General features: G+C 41.8%; 1 protein-coding gene and 1 non-coding gene across 2 annotated transcripts in view; one reads left to right on the top strand and one right to left on the bottom strand.

Annotated features, from left to right (window-relative positions):
• AKIRIN2 (akirin 2) overlaps positions 1 to 3,373 on the bottom strand; it is a 29,146-nt gene extending 25,773 nt beyond the window's left edge. Inside the window, exon 1 of the mRNA XM_015136918.3 lies at positions 2,552 to 3,373. Coding sequence (XP_014992404.1) covers positions 2,552 to 2,786 — 235 coding nt within the window. The 5' untranslated portion in view covers positions 2,787 to 3,373. The remainder of the gene's footprint in view (positions 1 to 2,551) is intronic.
• A 17,349-nt stretch (positions 3,374 to 20,722) lies between these two features.
• Positions 20,723 to 20,826, top strand: LOC114677901 (small nucleolar RNA U13). The gene has a single exon (XR_003729327.1). It is a non-coding gene; the product is annotated as a small nucleolar RNA U13 (small nucleolar RNA).
• Positions 20,827 to 21,318: the final 492 nt, after the last annotated feature.

Here is a 21,318-nt window from a genome sequence, read left to right as displayed (position 1 = left end):
ATGACTTCAGCTATGCCATCAGAAACTGAAAATATCCAGAGGAGAACAATGAAAAAATAAATTGTATACATGCTCTGAAAAAAATTCACTTTAGTACTCTAATTCTACATTATTTGTATTATATTTGAACTCACAGATGTGAAAGGAAAACAAAGAGTTCCCACAAGTTCGCCAATCTCAATTTGGTAAGCCACTGTCTACTCCCAATCCTAACTATTCATTTTAATGACAGATGGGTATTTACTCCCATAAAGTTTAAGAATAATCGGTGTTAAAATAGGAAGCTGAAAATCAGGTGCATGAGAAAATTATTTCCAAGTTTAGTAACATGAAAACGGGGAAGCTCTTTGATACCTGCACAACACTGCAGCTCCCATTATGGCATTACAAAAAACATACAGGACCATACCCCAAATTGGCCATATAAACACAAAGTCAAATTAAATTACATTTAGAATGTCATTCAAAACTACAGTTTAAAAAATGTAATTTTAGCAAGTCAAAACTTTAATTTCAACTTGTTTTCTCAAGTCAACTTTTTAAGATAATATTCAGATTAGTTAGAATAACTTTCAGCAGACTCAATCAATTAGGATGCGATTTTAGATTTCAGGATATAATCAAACTTCCAAAGTAGATGTCAAAAAAACACCTTGAAGAACAGAATAGCAGTATTTTGGAAAGTGAATGTGAATCTGAATTAGCTGGCTTAAACAGTTCCAATAATTCCAGTCGTTTTACTACGATACTTCAATTAATTTAAACTTGAGATAATGTGGAGCCAATTGTATTAACCAACGCTACAGATATGCCAATGAAAAGTCAAGTTTACAAAGGATCACAGTTCTTTCCGAGTAAGTGTGCTTTAAAGGGGGGGAACATATTATACCCCACTGGTTTACACACATGCCCAAGATTATTTTCACATTGAGATATAGTACTTTAATTCCCAAACCTAGCACTGTATTAATTCACTCCCTCGACTGAAATTTATTGCTGGTTAGCTACTTAATGACCTTATTTTGAAATGGCCTTATTAGTTAAGTACAAATTCCATTTCAATTTCCAATGATACCATTTCACTAAAAGACAAATTCCAAAAATGTCAACCACCAGTAGCTCATTCTTGACACTGGCTGTTTCCTTTTTTTTTTTTTCCCCAAAGTAAAGCCTAACAATCAACAAATGCCTTTTCAATCTAATTAAAAGACAGTTCAGTAAGGTCATTAAATAAATTTATCCGAGAATTTCCGTGACAACTCACTACAACTCTGAAACAGTATGTCCTTAAATTAGATCAAATATTTAATAGCAAAAATGGTAGCTTGCATATTCGAGGGTCACTCCATGGATTTAGAAAATATTTCAAAATGTGACATTAAAAAAAAACACTAAAGTCAGTTTCAAATGGAAGTCACCAAATATAGAGGTATATACTTCACTTTTTTAAGCTAATGATAATGAGACATTTAAATCAAGCTATGAAAAGGCTTTGTTTAAAGGGTGATATTATTACTAAAGGCTCACACAGAAATCTTTGCATGCTACACACAAAGGAAACATTTACACTTCAATCCACAAAAGCCTATCCTAGGACTGTGCCAGGGGCACACAAGGATTTCAAAGTACAGAAAAAACTGGGCATACACATGCCCTACAAAGCAGCCAAAAGACATTCCCCATAGTCTCTCTCAGGAAATGTTTCAAGATGAAAAGCAAAAGTCTTTAGTCCCTTGGAATGCTGGGTTGATTTCTTCATTATCCTCAAGGCTAGGTTGTTTTCTCCCAACATACTTTGTTGGGCAAAAATAAAGCATTTCCAAATAAAAACAACTCCTCAGCCCCAATTTTCAATGCAATATACTTATTAAAAGTTCAAGATTTCTCAAGGTCTAGATGTACAGTATGATCATATTACAGTACTCGGGAAGAGCGTTTTCTTTGTTGTTGACCCTGCTAGGGAAACAGGTCTTGACTCAGCCAAAGTGGCGTTCTTGTGGGTGATTAATGACAGGCCTAGATCTCGCCCCAGTGACATCCATCCCCACCCCCCACCCCCACTATACTAAAATCAGCCATGTCTGAACTGGAGGAGGGGCTGTAGCCTCGCCTCAAACCACCCAGTCCCAGAGTTAATAGCTGCAACCAATCGATTACGGCAAGCACACATTGAGATTGGGGCGAAATGTGACCCTTTCGCCTAAATTTACGAATAATATCGCCCTCTCTGATCATTTCCGCTGAGTCTCCAGCGACTACGGAAACAATTCCAATCATTCGGCCCAAAGAAAAAGATGTCCCTGTTCTACCCAATACCGACAAGGCAAAGCCCCTACCCACCTCCAAACACTACCCCCTTGACATCAGCCCATTTCTATTGTGTCTTATTAGGTCCTCGGGCTACGAGGACCTAATGAAAAATGTGGCTGCCCTACTACTTTGCTAAGAACGAGAACCACACAGTCCGGTACCCCCACCCCAGGGGCCGCATCCCACGCCCCAGGACCCCTGTTCTCTCGACTACCCCGGCGGCCGCGGGGCCGGGTCCCACCTGTGGTGAGGCGGGAGGAGACGTCGCCGAAGGGGGATGGCTCCATTCGGAGATACTTCTGCGGCGAGGCGGCCGCAGCCGAGAAGGAGGCGGCAGTGGCCGCGGCCGCCGACAACGGAGAAGCAGCGGCCGAGGTGGGTGCCGACAATGGCGCACATCGCCTCCGCTTCGGGGACGCCGGGCTCAACAGCGGGTCGAAATCCAGAGTCCTTTTCAGAGTGGCTCCGCACGCCATGGCCGGGGGCAGCTGAAGCGCCGGGCTCGGGCGGGGTCGGGGAGGGGTGACGAGAGGAAGAGGGCGAGGAAGAGGGGGAAGAGCGGGAACTCGAGGAGAGCCTACCCGACGGGCTCAGGAGCCAAGCGGGTCGCAGAGCGCCGGCTGTGGAAAACAGAGCCGCCGCCGCCGCTGCCTCCGCGGCAGGGGCAGTGGCCAGGGACGGCCCGGGTGAGAGCGGGAGGGGCGGTGGCGGGCAGAAGCACACGCCAGTCGCGTCAGGGGGGCTCTTCCGCCTCCTCAGGCGCAGCTCCCCCGGGAGAGGCTCCGGCCGCCCCCGCCGTCCGCTCGAGCTTTGCGCCGCGCCTGAGGCGCTTCTGTGCTGAGACCAGATCCTTTCTGAAGTCGAAAACAGCACTGTGGGGCGTGAGGCTGAAACGCGGCTCCTAATACGCCCGAGTACGGTCAGTAGATTGAGAGCGGCGATCGATGCAGAGAGATTGCGAGGTGGCTGCGGCAGCACGACCGCAAGCGAACACGTCCAACCGCTTCCCCCTCCCCCGTAGGACTCTCCCACCCGCCGCCGGCCCCAATATGGCGTCAATAACAACGCCGCCGATTCAAATCCGGCGGCCTCAGAGCGCGTGCGCACGGGGGCGGGCCAAACCGAGGATGCATTTTGGGAGTTGTAGTTTTTAGCTGCGGGGAGGAATCGGCTTGAAAGACGGGAAGGGAGGAGTCACAGAAACTACTACTTCCGTCATGCAAGGCGCGCGATTCCGAGTTCCGGGTTGGAATTTAAATCCCCTTACACAGCTTGAGTGTGAAAGGAACTAAGCAAAAGAGAAAAAAGAAAAGGTTCTGAGACAGTCTGGGAGACGGGAAAGAGAACCGGTGGAAAAAGCAAGCTAAGCGACGTAGAAATCTTTTAAGATTCTCCGCATAGTTGCTCCCACAGTGATTTAAGATCTGGGAAATATAATAAGCCAATTTCTAGTCAAAGTTAGATTAATTTCGGTATCGACAGTACCCAAAACAAGACCTTTAACATGGAGAGGATAGGAGATAAGGAGATTATGAAACCTATTTAGGACTGGCAGACAGAACAACAGTAATAGTATCAGGTTACAGGATCCTTGATTGAACTCGATGCTTTGCCCTTCCCAGGTAGCTGCTTCATCCCCTAATTAAATTCCGTAAAGCCAGCTTTGCTTCTGAAAATGAATAGGATTTGAACGACTTACAGAATCAAATTGTTTTGCTTTGGGTAAAAAGCAAGTGGTATCAGACATTGCATTATTTCTATTGAATACTGGTGCATATATTGTGAATTTTGGTACAAAACTAATCAAAAGACAGTGAAACGTTTAGGTAACAGATATTGGATGGATCCATTTTGTAAGCGGAGGGGAAAAAAGTGTTTCTAAAAGTTGTACTTTTAATCAGATACCTAAAATAAGAAACAAATACAGCACTAATTTAGAAAGTGATCATGTAGCGGGGCATGGTGGCTCACGCCTGGTATCCCAGCACTTTGGGAGGCCGAGGCAGGTGGATCTGCCTGAGGTCAGGAGTTCGAGACCAGCCTGGTCAACATGGTGAAACTCCGTCTCTACTAAAAATACAAACATTAGCCGAGCGTGGTGGCGCGCGCCTGTAATCCCAGCTACTTGGGAGGCTGAGACAGGAGAATCGCTTGAACCCAGGAGGTGGAGGTTGCAGTGAGCCGACATGGTGCCACTGCACTCCAGCCTGGGTGACAGAGCGAGACTCTGTCTCAAAAAAAATGAAAAGAAAAGAAAGGGATGCCGGGCGCGGTGGCTCACGCCTGTAATCCCAGCACTGAGAGGCCGAGGCAGGCAGATCACCAGGTCAGGAGTCCGAGGCCAGCCTGGTCAACATGGTGAAACCCTGTCTCTATTAAAAATACAAAAAATTAGCCGGGCGTGGTAGCACGGGCCTGTAGTCCCAGCTACTCAGGAGACTGAGGCAGAAGAATCGCTTGAACCCGGGAGGCGGAGGTTGCAGTGAGCCAAGATCAAGCCACTGCACTCCAGCCTGGGTGGCAGAGCTAGACTTCCTCTCAAAAAAAAAAACAAAGTGATATATGTAGAAACTATCACCAGTGCAATACGAAACAATTTTGTGAATGCCAACTGTCAAATGATTATAAACACTGATTTCCAATGCTCATATATTCTCATTTATTCAGTAACAGATGTTTTATAGCCATTTTGTCTATTATTTTTAAACCATATTTGGAAGGAGTTCAATATATTGTTTTATAGAATTGTCCAGTGCTTCAGAGATCAGCAGTCCTGATCACACTGTGTCAACAAGCAAGCCCTTCTAGTTTTAATTTAGGATATTTCGAAATATCCTACATTTCCTACATTTGGAAAATCTTTTGAAAAAGATAAGCATTTAATGAAATAGCAGCTTAACTAAGACACCTACTAGGTAAATTTCTACTAAATTCTAAACACTATGAAATTCATAATACTGTGAAATTAACAGAATGTATATATTTTATGTAAATAGGTAGAAAAAGATTGGTTTGTGGAAATCAGATAAAGCATTTACATTCTTGGTAATATTTTCTGAAATTAAGATTTGCCCTTAAGTTGTAAAACCTACATTGGAAATGTGATGTTGTGAGTTAAATTCCCTATGTTTGAGGGAATTGTGTTCCCTCAAAATTCATATGAAGTACTAACCTCCAGTACCTTAGAATATGACTGTACTTAGAAATAGGATTATTTCAAATGTAATTAGCTAAATGTAGTAGGATGGTCGCCTAATCCAATATGACTGGTATTCTTAGAAAAAAGGGAAATTTGGGTTGGGTGTGGTGGCTCCCACCTGTAATCCCAGCACTTTGGGAGGCTAAGGTGGGAGGATCACTTGAGGCCAGGAGTTTGAGGGCTAGCCTGGGCAATAATAAGAAACCTAATCTCTACAAAAATAAAAAAAATTAACCAGGCATGATGGTGGACACCTGTGGTCCCAGCTACTCAGGGCAGCTGAGGTGAGAGGATTGCATGAGCCCAGAAGGTCGAGGCTGCAGTGAGCTGTAATCACACCACCACACTCCGGCCTGGGTGATATAGCCAGACCTGTCTCAAAAAAAAAGAAAAAGGACAGGGTGAAGGGGAGAGTGAGGTAGGGGTGGGAATTTGGACCCAGGCATGGGCCCAAGGGAATTTTGACCCACATGAACATGAACATGAAAATAGAGATTAGGGTGATGCTTCTACAAGCCAAGGAATACCAAAGATTGCCAGCAGAACACCAGAAGCTAGGAGAGAAGCTGTTCTCCCTCACAGTCCTCAGAAGGAACCAACCCTGAAAACACCTTCTCAGAGTTCTGTTCTCTAGACTATGAGACAATAAATTTCTATAGTTTAAGCCATCCAGTTTGTGGTACTTTGTTATGGCAGCTGTAAGAAACTAATACAGAGAGGATTGTGGTTATCAGGCTATCATTTGAAATATACCAGAATGCCTAGAAAATGAGGAAAGTGTTGTTTTGTTTAATTGTAGAGGCAGAGGTCTAAGTTGCTGAGGATGGTCTCAAACTCCTGGCCTCAAGCGATCCTCCCACCTTGGCCTCAGTAAGTGCTAGCATTATAGGCTGAGCCACTGCACCCAGCCAGCAAAGTGTTGTTGTACTTAAAGGTGGTGGGGGATATCTGGTAAACTTGATAGTTTAGTCATAATAGCTGCCTGTGCGGTCACCGCTGCACAGCATATTTGCAAAAGGCTGTCAAGATTAAGCAGTGACAGGGCTTGGGTGCCTCCCCTTCTACCAATGACTCAGGAAGCTACTTCAGAAACTAAAAAGACAAGGGAGACCCTTCCCTGTTCCCCTATGTCTTTGCTCAGGCTCTCTGCTCCACACTTTTTGCCTACTTATATTTTAAGACTCAAGCCAGGCATTAACTCCTCCAGGAAGCCTTCCCCAGTGTTTCAAAGCCAAGTTAGTTTTATAGCCTCACAGAGAAAGAGACACCTATCTGCATGTTTTCATCATTATCCTCACCACATTGCAATAAAATTCTGTTCATGAATCTGCCTCTCCTACCATTATGTTAGCTCCTTACCAATAGTATAATACCTTGCATGCTTCAGTAAATATCCATTGAATATTTCTTAAATATTTTTTAATCACACTATCCTCAGTGGCCCACATTATCCTTGTTCCTTTATAGATCTGCTAAAATACTATAGCAACCCTTTTAGAATAGAAGGAAGCTGTTGAAAAAAAAAAAAAATGTACAAAAGTATTTATTAGGCTAAACTTGAAAATAAAAATAATACTTAAAAGCTGTAAGTCATGACATAGTATATTTTACTTTTATTTTTTACTTTTATTTTTTAGAGACAGGGACTTGCTCTGTCACCCAGGATGGAGTGCAGTGACACAATCAAGGCTCACTGCTGCCTCGACCTCCTGGACTCAAGTGATCCTCCTGCCTCAGCCTCCCAAGTAGCTAGGACTACAACCTTGCACTACCATACCCAGCTAATTTTTAGATTTTTTTTGGTAGAGACAGGGTCTCAGTACATTGCCCAGGTTGGTCTTGAACTCCAGGCCTGAAGCCATCCTCCCGCCTCTGTTTCCCAAAGTGCTGGGATTATAAGTGTGAGCTACCACAATATATTTGAGAAATGAATTTATGTCGTTGATCAAGAGGAAAAAGACAGCAGACCTTAAGATGGGAGGTCGGGGTAAGGTAGTAACAAAGAGGAAAAACAGCTGAGGGCAGTGACTCATGCTTGTAGTCCCAACACTTTGGGAGGCTGAGGCAGGGAGGAGGTCAGGAGTTTGGGACCAGCCTGGGCAACATAGCAAGACCCCCATAGCTACAAAAAAAAAAAGTTGAAAAAAAGAAAAAAGAAAAGAACAAATAGGAAAAATAAAACTATATTTAACACATTAATAAGTTGACTAAGGTCACATGAATCTAAATATACAGTACAGCTAATGGCTCCATTGACCTACAGAGACCAGAATTGCTCTTGTTGTAATTAAAAAGCCTGTAACAAGTTTTAAAGGTTTAACATATTTAGAATAGTTTTACTATGACCTAGTAAGTATTTTCTGATTTGTACAATCTCAGAAGCCTCTGAAGAAATTAAACTATTTTACCAAGATACTGGTCTTGCTTGGTGTTAGACCTTCCTAACACCTCCCAAAATATTCTCCAGGATCTGATTCTGTTGAGTCATTCTTTGACTAAAGCCAATAAAAGTAGACATAGCTGGGTAACATAAGACCTCATCATCCTGAGCCTGAAGATCATCTGCTTATGTTAAATCATTTTCAAACAATTTTTTTCTGATGTCAAATAAAGATAAATGCAAATATATAAGGTGTGGGGAGGTGTTTGCTGACTTTTCATGCTGAGTTTGAATAATCACAGGCTCAGCATTAGGAACGGCAGTTCTAATTCAGGAGCCACTTCAAATCTATATTCAGAACAAGGATTGTCTAGGGCAGAAAAATTGTTTAATCGTTGTGTAAATGAGTGCAGTTAGGGAAGAATAGACATTGTAATTCCTTCTGCATAAGATTTTGCAAGCTGGCCCAAACCTCTTCTAAGCACCATATTTGGAATACATAGTACTTTCCGTTGTAGATATGATGCTGACTAATTTTTCAGTTTTCATAATTTTGGATGTGGTCATTATTTTGAGTTGATTGGGTAGATCACAGAGTAAGCAGAACCATGTATCTGCCAGTGATTTCAAGAGGTCACCTAGTGCAATCCAGCCTCAAAGCAAGATTACCTGTTAACTACTCAAGCCAGACCAGTATCTGACTCTTCCTAAAGATTGTCAAGAACATTCAGAATCCCGTTCAAGTGTAAAAAACACAATTGCAAATTCTTTTATTGATTAAGTTGGCGCAAAAGTAATTTTTTTTTTTTTTGTAAAATTTTTGCCATTACTTTTAATTACTTTTGCACCAACCTAATACAGCTTTCATCTCTTCATCAGTGACTGAGTTCTCCTTATACAATGCCCTATGCACTCCAGGAAATAAACCATGATTCACTTAGCCTGAGGAATGTTGAAAAGAAATTACAGGATAATCTCTGGCAGTCACATTAAAATATTATGAAGTCCTTATTTTAAAATTTGCATACTTTTCTTAAGTATATGCCCTCAAGTACCTGCACCCTTCTTCAAAAACTATTTACTCTTAACTTTACAGAAAATTCAAATGTGCTTGGGGATCTTATTTTCCAGGCCAAACCAACTGGAAGAATATACTAGGAGAGAGAAAAGAGAATTAAAGATGCTATATACTGGCTACAACAAACAATACAATCATTAGGTAGCAATAAAAGAGACTGTCAGAAATAACTACAGAATTCAAAAAGCACAACAACGTTGAGACACCTACCTGTCAGGACAACTAGCCCTACCACAGCTCAACTGCAGCTGAGTCTCCCTTGTATTATTATAACATCATATATAACAGTGGTAGGGTTGCAGATTTAACAAATAAAAATATAAGATGCCCAAATTCAAATTCAGTTTGATTTTCAGATTAACAAGGAATAATTTGTTAGTGTAAATATGTCACAGGCTGGATGCAGTGGCCCATGCCTGTGACCCCAACGCTTTGGGAGACTGAGGGGAGAGGATTGCTTGCACCAGGAGTTTGAGACCAGCCTAGGCAATATAGTGAGACCCTATCTCTATTTTTTAAAAAGTCACAAATATTGCATGTATTTAGCAATCCAGTTTTTACTGGGTGCCCTGTATTTTATCTGGCAACCCAAAGTAAAGAGCACAAGACAGTGACCATGAGTCATCAAGAAAAGCACAAACTATATTTAGTATGCAGTTCTAAAAATGTGTAACAAACATGATACTAGAAAATATCCTGGCTGGATGTGGTGGCTCACGCTTGTAATCCCAGCACTTTGGGAGGCCAAGGCTGGCAGATCACCTGAGGTCAGGAGTTCGAGACCAGCCTGATCAACATGGAGAAACCCTGTTCCTACTAAAAATACAAAATTAGCCAGGCGTGGTGGCACAGGCCTGTAATCCCAGCTATTCGGGAGGCTGATGCAGGAGAATCACTTGAACCCAGGAGGTGGAAGTTGCGGTGAGCTGAGATCGTGCCATTGCACTCCAGCCTGGGCAACAAGAGTGAAACTCCATCTCAAAAAAAAAAAAAAAAGAAAAGGAAAGGAAAGGAAAAGAAAACATCCCATAAAAGGTATTTAAGATTCAGATAAAGTTTCAGTTGTTTGGAAAGTTAAATACATGAAATACTTTGGACCATGCATGTTCTATTCACTGCAGAGTGCCAGCTATAAACTAAACAGTAAACATTTGATGAATAATGAAAAGCTTCACACACTATCTCCTCATTGGTGGGGGACCTCAAGCCCCTGAAGGTTGTCTCTAGCCCCACCTCATCATTTAGTTTTAGAATTCCATCACACCTTCTACTGCAGCTGTCTGTTCCGTTGTCTTGCTTAAATCCAAGCCTGACTCAGAATTGGTGTCACTGTCTGTGTCAGGCTCTCGTTCCCTCTTGTGCCTTTTGTCCTGTGGTTCCATGATGCCACCACGAACCTTCTCTGATGAGACTTTTTGAGAGAATGAGATGATGCCTGCACTTCGCCAATATTTTGGGCTTCCTCTGCAAGCCCGTTGTTATAATGGTTAGCCAGGTGCGTGGTGTGAAGGAAATGAAAAAAGAGGCTCCACTCTTACCCCAGGAGCAGCTTTCCTAACCCCACCCACTGATAACAAGCATCACCTTGGGGCTGATTATTGGTCCTTTGCAGTCCTCAGGGCTTGTGTTAAACTTAGGACTTTATAGAGTACTCAAAAAATTGCTAGATTTTATCTGAAACTTGTGTCCCACAGTTTGTTATATATTGTGGCCAGATGAGTACAAGGAATTGTCCCCATCTTGTACTTAAAGGAGATAGTTCACACTATCTCCTTTAAGTACAAGGATAGTTACTTATCCTTTAAGTACAAGGATAGTTCACACTCCTGGTAAGGTTTGCCTCTCTCTGAGTAGTGGGGTCATGGAGTGGGTCCATGGGAATAAGACATTCCTACCTTCAAAGCTTACTTTCTATCTTACAAGCTTGTCTGAAAATTCTTTTTCAAAAGTCCCATTTATCATAATTTGGAAAAATAAAATATAATTTTTTTTCTGGAAAAAAAAAGTCATCCCAGTTACCATCAATCTGGAAACTAAAAGCCAGTACATCACACAATACTGTCTAGAGCATAGTAAACCCTTAGTTAGCCATGTCTATTATTATCACGCTAAGGAAAACTCCAAAATCTCCCCAATCCTTTTTGTCTGTTAGATTGCCCACAGGCCAGTTATGGCTGCTGAAGTCCAGTTTCTGAGCCAACTGCCCCCACCACATACACACCCAAGCAGAATGCTGCCAATGACCTTTATTCAATTTTGTCTTACTCCTGGGTAATGAGTTTAATTCTCACCTCTGACTGCCTTTCTAGGATGTTCCTTATTATCTTCTATTGTGTTTCAAAAGCTTCTTACATGTCTTCCCAAAGAAGAGTGGGAGTTCAGACTCAAAACTGTCAAACTAATATTCCCAACCTTTCTCCAGCTGACATTTCAATTCTAACTGGAGGCTCATCTTTTATTGTTTTGGTCATGCACAATTGTCAATTTAAGAATTCACAACCCTTCTGAAAGAAAGGTTATGAGAATTCATTGAGAAGAGAATCAGCCAGCCCAATTGAATGTTCTCTGATAAGCACACAGTACAGGAGTAGTGAATGTCAGGATTATGGCCTAATTTCCAACCTCTAAAACCTACTGTGCCTTTTAGGTTACAATAGAAGATAATAGTGATTGGGTTCATTAAACCTGTGTGTTGGCAGTTTATTTTGGAATATGAAAAGTGACGTGAAAGATGAGAATGGGGTGCACATAAAAACTATTTTGAACACCTAGAGTAGTCTTTCTTGTTTAAACAACCATGTACTGAGAGTCTGCTATGTCTAAGACACTGTTTGACAACATGGAGGCTAGCAAGATGCAGAAGACACCATCCCTCCCTTACGCTTATAGTCTAGTAGCGGAGAAATGTACACAAATATCACTAGAGAGGGTGCAAAAGAGGGAACTCAGATAACATCTAAAGTTCCTAATCAGTGCAGTTGGGTTTTAGGGTGTGTGCCACTTTAATCCTGCTTAGATAGTTGAGTTACAGCCTAAGTTGGCAATATGTGGGGAGAATATGGCAAAACCTACAATTACTGTTGCACCAACCTAATAAAAGTTGTTGTTTACAGAGGATCCCACCATGGCCCAGGTGTGTTCTCAGTTTATCCTAATAAAAATCCTACATGGTCATAGTGTTAATCCCATTTTACTATTGAATTTGTGGCTCATGCCTAAGGTCACACAATCTAAAATGGAGTAGAGTTGAGACTATTACTTTCTATCACAGAGCTCATGTCTTAGTTATCTTAGTATCTCCGTGGCCTCACAGAGGGCTTGCCACACACCTGAGGACCATGGCATAGTGTCATTAACACATCTGCCAAGAAGTTAAGTGAACTAGAGCAGAGCTTCTCAAATTTAAGATGCATGTGAGTCACCTGGGGGATCTTGCGATAATGCAGATTTGGATTCTACCAGGTGATGCCAATGGTGTCCTACCAGGTGATGCCATTGCTTCCCCTGGTCTGTGGTCCACATTTTGAGTGGCAAGGAACCAAGAGGAATGGAAGGAACCTGAACTTCTATTTATTTAGGTGAAGTAAAAGGTGTGGCTAACACAATATGGGAATGATTTTTAGTGATCTGTAGATAAGTGCTAGCTGTTTTAGAGAAAAGATGAAAGATAGTACTTAGGAAAGGCAAATAAGTCATGTGGGCCACGTCATTTCACAATACTCTTGGAGAACTCAATCACTTAGAACAGAAACGTGTTCTAGTGCAAGAAGTTCATCAATCATCTTTTAAAGCTTAGTACTCGTGTCAGGTTCCATGGAGAAACAAAACAGTGAGGGTGTATGTGGTAGCTCATGCCTGTAATCCCAGCACTTTGGGAGGCTCAAGGTGGGCAGATCTCTTGAGGTCAGGAGTTCAAGACTAGCCTGGCCAAGATGGTGAAACCCCATCTCTACTGAAAATACAAAAATTAGCCGGGTGTGGTGGCAGGTGCCTGTAATCCCAGCTACTCAGGAGGCTGAGGCAGGAGAATCACTTGAACCTGGGAGGCAGAGGCTGCAGTGAGACAAGATCATGCCACTGCACTCTAGCCTGGACGACAGAGCGAGACTCTGCAACAACAACCAAAAAAAAACACACAATGAGGCAGTTGTAGGAGACATGTTTTGTGCCCTCTGGAACTTAGTGAGACTCTCTAAAAACATTGTTTAGGCCGGGCATAGTGGCTCATGCCTATAATCCCAGCACTTTGGGAGGCTGAGATGGGTGGATCATCTGAAGTTAGGGGTTCGAGACCAGCCTGGCCAAATGGCAAAAACCCATCTCTGCTAAAAATACAAAAATTAGCCAGACGTTGTGGCATGTGCCTGTAATCCCAGCTACTCAGGAAGCTGAGACAGGAGAATCGCTTGAACCCAGGAGGCAAAGGTTGCAGTGAGCCAAGTTAACCACTTCTACTTATTTCCATTGTGATGCTCTGTAAAATTTAAATTAATCCATCTGCTTCCTTCAGAGTTTCTTTGCCACCCAAGTCAACAGTGTGGAACATGCCTTTAGGATCTTATTAGGTTGGTGCAAAAGTAAATATGGTTTTTGCCATGAAAAAATGTAAATGGTAGTATACAAGGTGTTTGTTTCAAGTGTACATATCAGCATTTAACATAGAGAATTGCTATTTCCTTCATGACTTTTTGTTTCATCACAAATGGGGAGTAACAACAAAGTAGTGAAGCAAGACTCTATTAATCATGTATACCTAGGCTTTCAATTAACAATATGTACATTTTTTGTAATTTATCTTTTCCTGTTTTTCCTCTGATTCTTTTTTTATTTATTTTTTTTTTAGAGAGAGGCAGGGTTTTGTCATGTGGGCCAGGCTGGTCTTGAACTGCTGAACTCAAGCAATCTGCCTACCTCGGCCTCCCAAAGTGCTGGGATTATAGGCATGAGCCACTGTACCCGGCCTGCCTCTGATTATATTTATTAAAATATATGTCTATTAAATCAAATAATAAAAAGGGGCTTATATTTTATATTTTCTCTTTGTTATTTTTTTTTCTAGTAATTAATTTTGTTCTATTTACAAAATTATTGGTCAACATGGATTGGGGAAAAAAGCTGTTCCTTCAGATAGTTTGAGAAAAACTTCTCTGTAGTAGTGTAGCTACCTGTTAATGACTACCACCATCTAAGCTAGCATGGTGAAAAAGAACACTATTAGCTAATATATACAGAGTGTTGACTGTGTGCCAGGTACCGTTCTGAGTGCTTTATGTGTGTTAACTCATTTACTTTTATAAATTAGCTGCTATTGTATCACTGTTTTACTGATAAGAAAACTGAGACATAGAGAGGTTGAGTCCCTTGCCCAAGGTCACACAGCACTAAAGTGGCAAAGCCCAGTTCTAGAGTCCATGCCCTTACCCACAAGGGGATATAAGATACACATTATAGTCATAGTTCACCTAATAGCTACAGGCTTAGGTGACTCATTTAACCTCTGTGGGAAAAGAAAAGAAAGAATTAGAAAACATAACAAAAGCTACATGGCAGAGTCCTTACAGTGTGCCAGGCATTGAGCTAAGTGCTTACTTGCATGATCTCACTGTCTCCTAAGTGTGGGGTGATATAGGAAATGGCTTCAGGTAGTTGATGGCTTAGTGGTACATGGGCTAGGCAGAAATCAAATTGCGTCACATATTGAGAAAGCTATTACTTCTTCAAGCCTCTGACTCCTAATTACACCTGGCAGAGTCTCCCGTTGGTGCAGGTCTTGAATGACTTTCTAATATCAACTTACTTCCTTTCGTTATAAAAGAAGAGTAGGCCTTAGGCTTAACACTTTCTCAGGCAACAGGGTCTTTAATTTTCGTTGCACCTTCAATTTAGGGCAAGTAGTGTTGCATTTATAACAGTGATGTCAAATTTCCTTTTAAAACGTTTATTGAAGTTTAAAAAGTGAGCAACAGAAAAACATCAAAAGGATAATAGCATAGCTCTTACCTGGACCTGGCAAATGTTATGACTAAGGAAGTTTGGAAAATACTACGTTATCTTTCAAAAACTCAGTAAGGTAAGTACTATTCTCTATTTCTAGGTAGGAGATCTGGAATTTAGGAAAGTTCAGTAACCTTCCCAAGGCCACTCTGTAGGAAGTTGAGGAGATGAGCTTCAAACCTGGAAGTGTCTGCTTCCAAAATCAGTGTCCTTGACTATGTATTGTCTCCTTAAGATGATAACTATGTATGTTTCCTGCCAGGACCAGCACTCTAGACTGCATATACATCATGATTTGAAAGAACAGTTATCAGTTATCAAAGTGTGGTCCTTTCAGGCGGTCCTCTAGGTAAAGGTATTTTCACCAAATACTAAGATGTCATTTGTGTCTTTCACTCGTTTGCTCACCAGTGTACGGGGGGAGTTTTCCAGAAGCTATGTGACGTGATATATCACAACACATTGAGTACAGAACCACATATGTGAATCCAACTGTCTTCTCTTATGCTGGACATTAAAAGACTTGCAGAAACATACATGATGCCATTCTTCTCAGTAAATCTTTTTTGTTTGTTCATTTGTTTTGGAAAACAGTTTTTTTTTAAGTCATTTTTGTTAACATGTCATGGGTTTATTGTTATTTTTAAATGAATTAGTAAACACTTGAAACATTTATCCATCTTCATTTCTAAAACAATAAACATCAATACGATATAGCCCACATAAACAAATGTTTTGGGTTTGTCAAGAACATAAAGGAGACCAGGTGTGGTGGCTCACCCCTATAATGCTAGTGCTTTGGGAGGCCAAGGCAGGAGGATAGCTTGAGCCCAGGAATTTAAGATCAGCCTGGGCAACATGGCGAAGTCCTGTTTCTACCAAAAGTACAAAAATTAGCTTGGCATGGTAGCTCACGCCTGTGGTCCCAGCTACTTGGGAGGATGAGGTGGGAGGATCATTGGAGCCCAGGATGTTGAGGCTGAGTGAGCTGTGATCACATCACTGCACTCCATCATGAGTGACAGGGCAAGACTCTGTCTTAAATAAATAAATAAATAAATAAATAGAAAAAAAGAATGTGGCCGGGCGTGATGGCTCATGCCTGTATTCCCAGCACTTTGGGAGGCCGAGGCGGGTGGATCATTTGAGGTCAGGATTTCGAGACCAGCCTGGCCAAGATTGTGAAACCCGTCTTTACTAAAAATACAAAAATTAGCCAGCCATGGTGGCAGGCACCTGTAATCCCAGCTACTCAGGAGGCTGAGGCAGGAGAATTGCTTGAACCCGGGAGGTGGAGGTGGCAGTGAGCCAAGATCGCACCACTGCACTCCAGCCTGGGCGACATCCATCTCAAAAAAGAAAAGAAAAGAAAAAGGCCGGGTGCAGTGGCTCACGCCTGTAATCCCAGCATTTTAGGAGGCCGAGGCAGGTGGATCACCTGAGGTCGGGAGTTTGAGACCAGCCTGACCAACATGGAGAAACCCTTTCTCTACTGAAAATACAAAATTAGCCAGGCGTGGTGGTGCATGCCTGTAATCCCAGCTACTTGGGAGGCTGAGGCAGGAGAATCGCTTGAACCCGGGAAGCGGAGGTTGCAATGAGCTGAGATGGTGCCATTGCACTCCAGCCTGGGCAACAAGAGACAAACTCTGTCTCAAAAAAAAAAAAAAAAAAAAAAAATGTCAAGGGGTCTTGGGTACAAAGGTTCAGTTAGGAGAAATAAATAAGTATTTAAGGTGATAGAGATGTTAATTAGCTTAATTCAGTCATTCCACATTATATACACATATCATAACATCACTGTGTACCCCATCATTATACACAATTATAATTTGTCAAAGAAAGCTATTTTATAATTTAAAAGAAAAGAAAAAAGTGTGAAAAGTCTTAAGATGGATACGTGATAGTATAATATTTTTAATAATTAATGGTAACTTTTTTCTCCCATCTTTCCACCCTTCTTTTTCTCCTCCACTCCGTTCCATTCGAGCAGGTAATCCTAGAATCACATTCAAGCATGTGATTCATTGCTTCAGAAGAGGAGCATTACCAAGTGGAAAGCAGAAATGGTTTCTAGCTTTTGTGTTTCCAAAAAGCCTAAACCTATTAAGCAAATTATGCCAAGTGCTTTGAGGCAGTAATAACAAAATGGAGCAAGTGCTGCTGAGAAAAAATAGCAGCAGTATTGAGAGAGGGCAGCTTTCCCAGGACTAGAAAAATATTTCTAACTTCCTGAGAGTGGGTGTAGGGAAGAACAAAGGCAGGAGGGAGATTAGGGGATCAAAAAAGAGAGGGCTGGGCTGAAGAGGCCAGGAAGACAGAAACCAGGCACATCTCAGCTACAGTGGGCCATCTTCCAGAGTCCAGGAGCCACCTGGGAGCTGGGAACTGCCATTGCCTAAATCCAGAGTCTCTGAGAGCCAGCTATCCCTTCTCCGTATTCATGACTGTCTGCAGGAGTAACACCATTTGCCTCAAGCAACCTGAACAACTGCACCTTCAGAACATCCTTAGCCCATCAGAAGCCCAAGGAAGAGTAGCTGGGGCCCTGGATACCCAGAGGTTTGGTGAAAGTCACGTGGGAATCAGCTCTAAACTTTGTATGGGGAGATTCTGCCTGGAATAAACTGCAGGTCCACCCTGAGCTGGGAGAGCAGTTCAACACACCAGAATATTAGGATCACCAGACAGACCTGCTGGGAGTCTATAGCAAATAAGGGCCTGTGCTGTGTTCTAACAGAAGCGCCAACTGATTGTATAATACTTGATTGAGGTCAGCTTACAAGTTTTCTTGGTCCAGTATGGGGGATTTGCTTTGGATGGTTGTTCTCATCAGAGTGCTTTTGGGTAGAAACAACTCTGCAGGCCCCATCTTTCTTCACATCTAGCCCGTTCACTCATTAACATTCCTGCCTGGGCCCTGAGGATATCTAAGTTTTCTGTGCCCTCCTATGCAAAGTGCTTGACCTACAATAGGGGATTCCTTGAGATGAAACCCTGACACTACACAAAATCACAAATATGTGCATTTTTCTGAGGAGCAAGTCTTAGCTTTCATCAACTACTCAAAGGAGTGTCTGATACTTGGGTTGGAATCCTGGCTGCTGTTTACTAGCTGTGTGACCTTGAGCATGTCACCTAACCTGTCTATGCTTCCATTTCCTTATCTTTGAGATAGGGATGGTTATTCATTTATGTATTTACTTATTTATTCAGAAACAGAGTCTCACTCTATCATCCATATCATCCAGGCTGGAGTGCAGTGGCACAATCATAGCTCACTGCAGCCTCAAACTCCTGGGCTCAGATGATCTTCCCATCTCGGTCTCCCAAGTAACTGGAACTACAGGCACATGCCACCATGCCAAGCTAATCTTTTAATTTTTGGTAAAAAAAAAAAAAAAAGGGTCTCACTACATTGCCCAGGTGGCATTCGAACTTCTAACCTCAAGCAATCATCCTGCCTTGGCCTCTCAAACAGCGATGTTAAATGAGCTAGTATATGTAGAGGGCTTTGAATGACCAACTCTATGTAAGTGTTGGCTATCATTATTATAGAGGACATAGACCACAGAGGGGATGGGAAGCCTGTGTCTAAGGGAAGACCAGTGTAGAGAGGAGAGTGAGTATACCTTTGTTAAAACCAGCCCATCTTCAGGATGTAGCCTGCACAACCTTCAGAGCTTGCTTATTCAGCAAAGGGTCCTGGCATAAACCTCACACTGGAAATGCGCAGCGAGGCTGTGCTGCCTGTGGCTAGAAATGTGCTAGCTGCTAGGTTATCAGCGTACCTCCTGTTCTAAGAAAGACAAGGATCTGAAGGTGGCAGTAAGAGGGGGCCTGGAGTCATAATCACGGAGACCACAATTCTGCCCTAGAAGCCAATGTCCCCTAAGTTCTGGGCTCTAGTCGCCAAGCTGGCCTGGAGCAGGAGGTATAGCAGAATCAGACAGCAGAAACTGGAAACCTTCTCCTCCACTTTCTAGCTGAGTGTTCTTGGGCAACTTACTAAACCTCCCTAAGCCATCATTTCCTCTTCTGTCAAATTGAGCAATAATATATGCAGTATGGTCAAATAATTAATGTATGCAAAGCACTTAGCAATTATATAGTGAGTGCTCAATAAACAGAGCCAATACTATGGTAACACTGCAGTACTGAGATCAGGCTGACAGGGAGCTGAGTGGCAACTGATCAGATGGGGAATCCTAGAAGAACAAGTTGAAGGACTAGTACAGTGATGACACATTTGGTCCATTGTGCAATTTTTTGCTTCGGCTTGCCTCAAAGGTTGGGATCACAGATTTCTTAGGGCTCTTTGGGCTTCTTAGGAACCAGGAGGGAGGAAAATAAAGATCGGAATATTCTTTCAAAACCATTTCCTCCCTCTCCACCCTAATATTCCTATGCAGAGAACTTGTGACACTGCTTATCTTAACAGAAATCCAGTCAAACTAGCCTAAGGACACAGAACTTTCTCACAGGCCTGGAGAAAGGGTGTGATCAAGGCCACAAGCCCTCATCTCTTCTGCTTCCAAGGTATCCCTGTTTCTTTTCATTCTGCAGACCTACTTTCTCTTCTTTATGATGTACATGATAAAAAATGGTTGACCCAGACAGCACTGCATGATTTCCTGGCTTAAATACAGCAGACTAGAGGTGCCCTATTCTCCAATTCAAATTCCTAGATGAGGGAATTTATTAGCCCGGCTCCTATCACACACCGGCCCCTGATACTCTCAACCAAATGTACATATATATGGGATGGGAGGATTAAACAGATTGAGTAGTACAGACATATAATTTCAAACAATTTGCAGAAGAAGAAAACCAAATGGCTAACAAACACTTGAAAAGATACTCATCTTCACTAATATTCAAAGATATGCAAATTAGTACAGCAATGTAAGGTACTAATTTTTTTTGGACTATCAGATTGGCAACAATGAAAAACAAAGGTAACTGAAGGAAACTTGCTAAGAGAGGAAGGTGATATGATTTTTCTGGTGTACTGTTGGGCATTATGTTTTAATATTTTAAATGTGCATAAGCTTTAACCAAGTTATTTTGCTTACACAAATTTATCCTAAGGAAATAATCAGAACATGCACAGGCATATATCTACATATATGTTTATTGCCGTATTTTAGTATTTAAGAAAAACTTAGAACATCATACATGCCTTTCAGTGGAGGGTAGAGGTTATGGTACAAAATAATACTGAGAGACCATTATGAAAATTATAAAGAACAAGACGGATCGGTGTGTAAGAAGTATATGACAAACTGTAGGGGGAAAAAAAAAAAGCCAGGCACGGTGATTCATGCCTGTAATCCCAGCACTTTGGGAGACAGAGGTAAGTGGATCACTTGAGGTCAGGAGTTTGAGACCAGCCTGGGTAATATGGTGAAACTCTGTCTCTACTAAAAATACAAAAATTAGCCAGGCATGGTGGCACACACCTGTAGTCCCACTACTTGGGAGGCTGAGGCACAAGAATCATTTGAACCCAAGAGGCAGATTGCAGTGAGCCAAGATCATGCTACTGCACTCCCGCCTGAGTAACAGAGCAAGACTCTATCTCAGAAAAAAAAAGAAAAGCAAGGCACAGAAAAGAGTAGATAATATGACCCCATTTTTGTTAACATATAGAGTACATATTATGTACTATACATAGTATATTTGGAGTACATACATATATGTATACACACACATATATATTTGTGTGTGTGTAATATGTATCTGAAAGAATACATATTAGATCCTTTTGTAGTTCATGAGCAAGATGATTGGGTGATCCCGCACATGTGTAAGATATGCTACCCTCAAACCTTGTTACAACATTGGCATATTACCCATCTGATATGAAAAAAACATATGAAACTAATAATTATGACCTCTGGGAATGGAATTATGGGAACTTTTCACTTTCCACTTTATCCCTTTTCATATTATTGAATTTTTTTAAAAACATGATTTACTTTTATAATCAGAAGAAAAGCAGTAAGAGATTCAATTTTTGGGGGGGAAAAGAGTACAGATTTCATATGTGAAAGGAAAATATCGACTATTTTAAAATTAAAGAAGGAAAACAAAAAATCCAATATTGTCCCAGTAACAATCAGGCATAGCAGGTGGCAATAAAATCTGCCCCTGCCCAGGACCTGGGCTTATTAAAAGGAGCTCTCTAGGTTGTACAAGAGAAAAGTCAGCTTCTCCTAGCACCACAGAGTACATAGGGCTATCCTTTTTTTTTCTCACTCTATTACCCAGGCTAGAGTGCAGTGGCATGATCATAGCTCACTGCAACCTTAAATTCCTGGGCTGAAACAATCCTCCTGCTTCAGCTTTTCACGT

Source organism: Macaca mulatta, chromosome 4 (assembly GCF_049350105.2).
Source record: "Macaca mulatta isolate MMU2019108-1 chromosome 4, T2T-MMU8v2.0, whole genome shotgun sequence".
NCBI classification, from domain to species: Eukaryota; Metazoa; Chordata; class Mammalia; order Primates; family Cercopithecidae; genus Macaca; species Macaca mulatta.
Note: the sequence above shows the minus strand (reverse complement) of the source record. Positions and strands in the feature narration are given on the sequence as shown.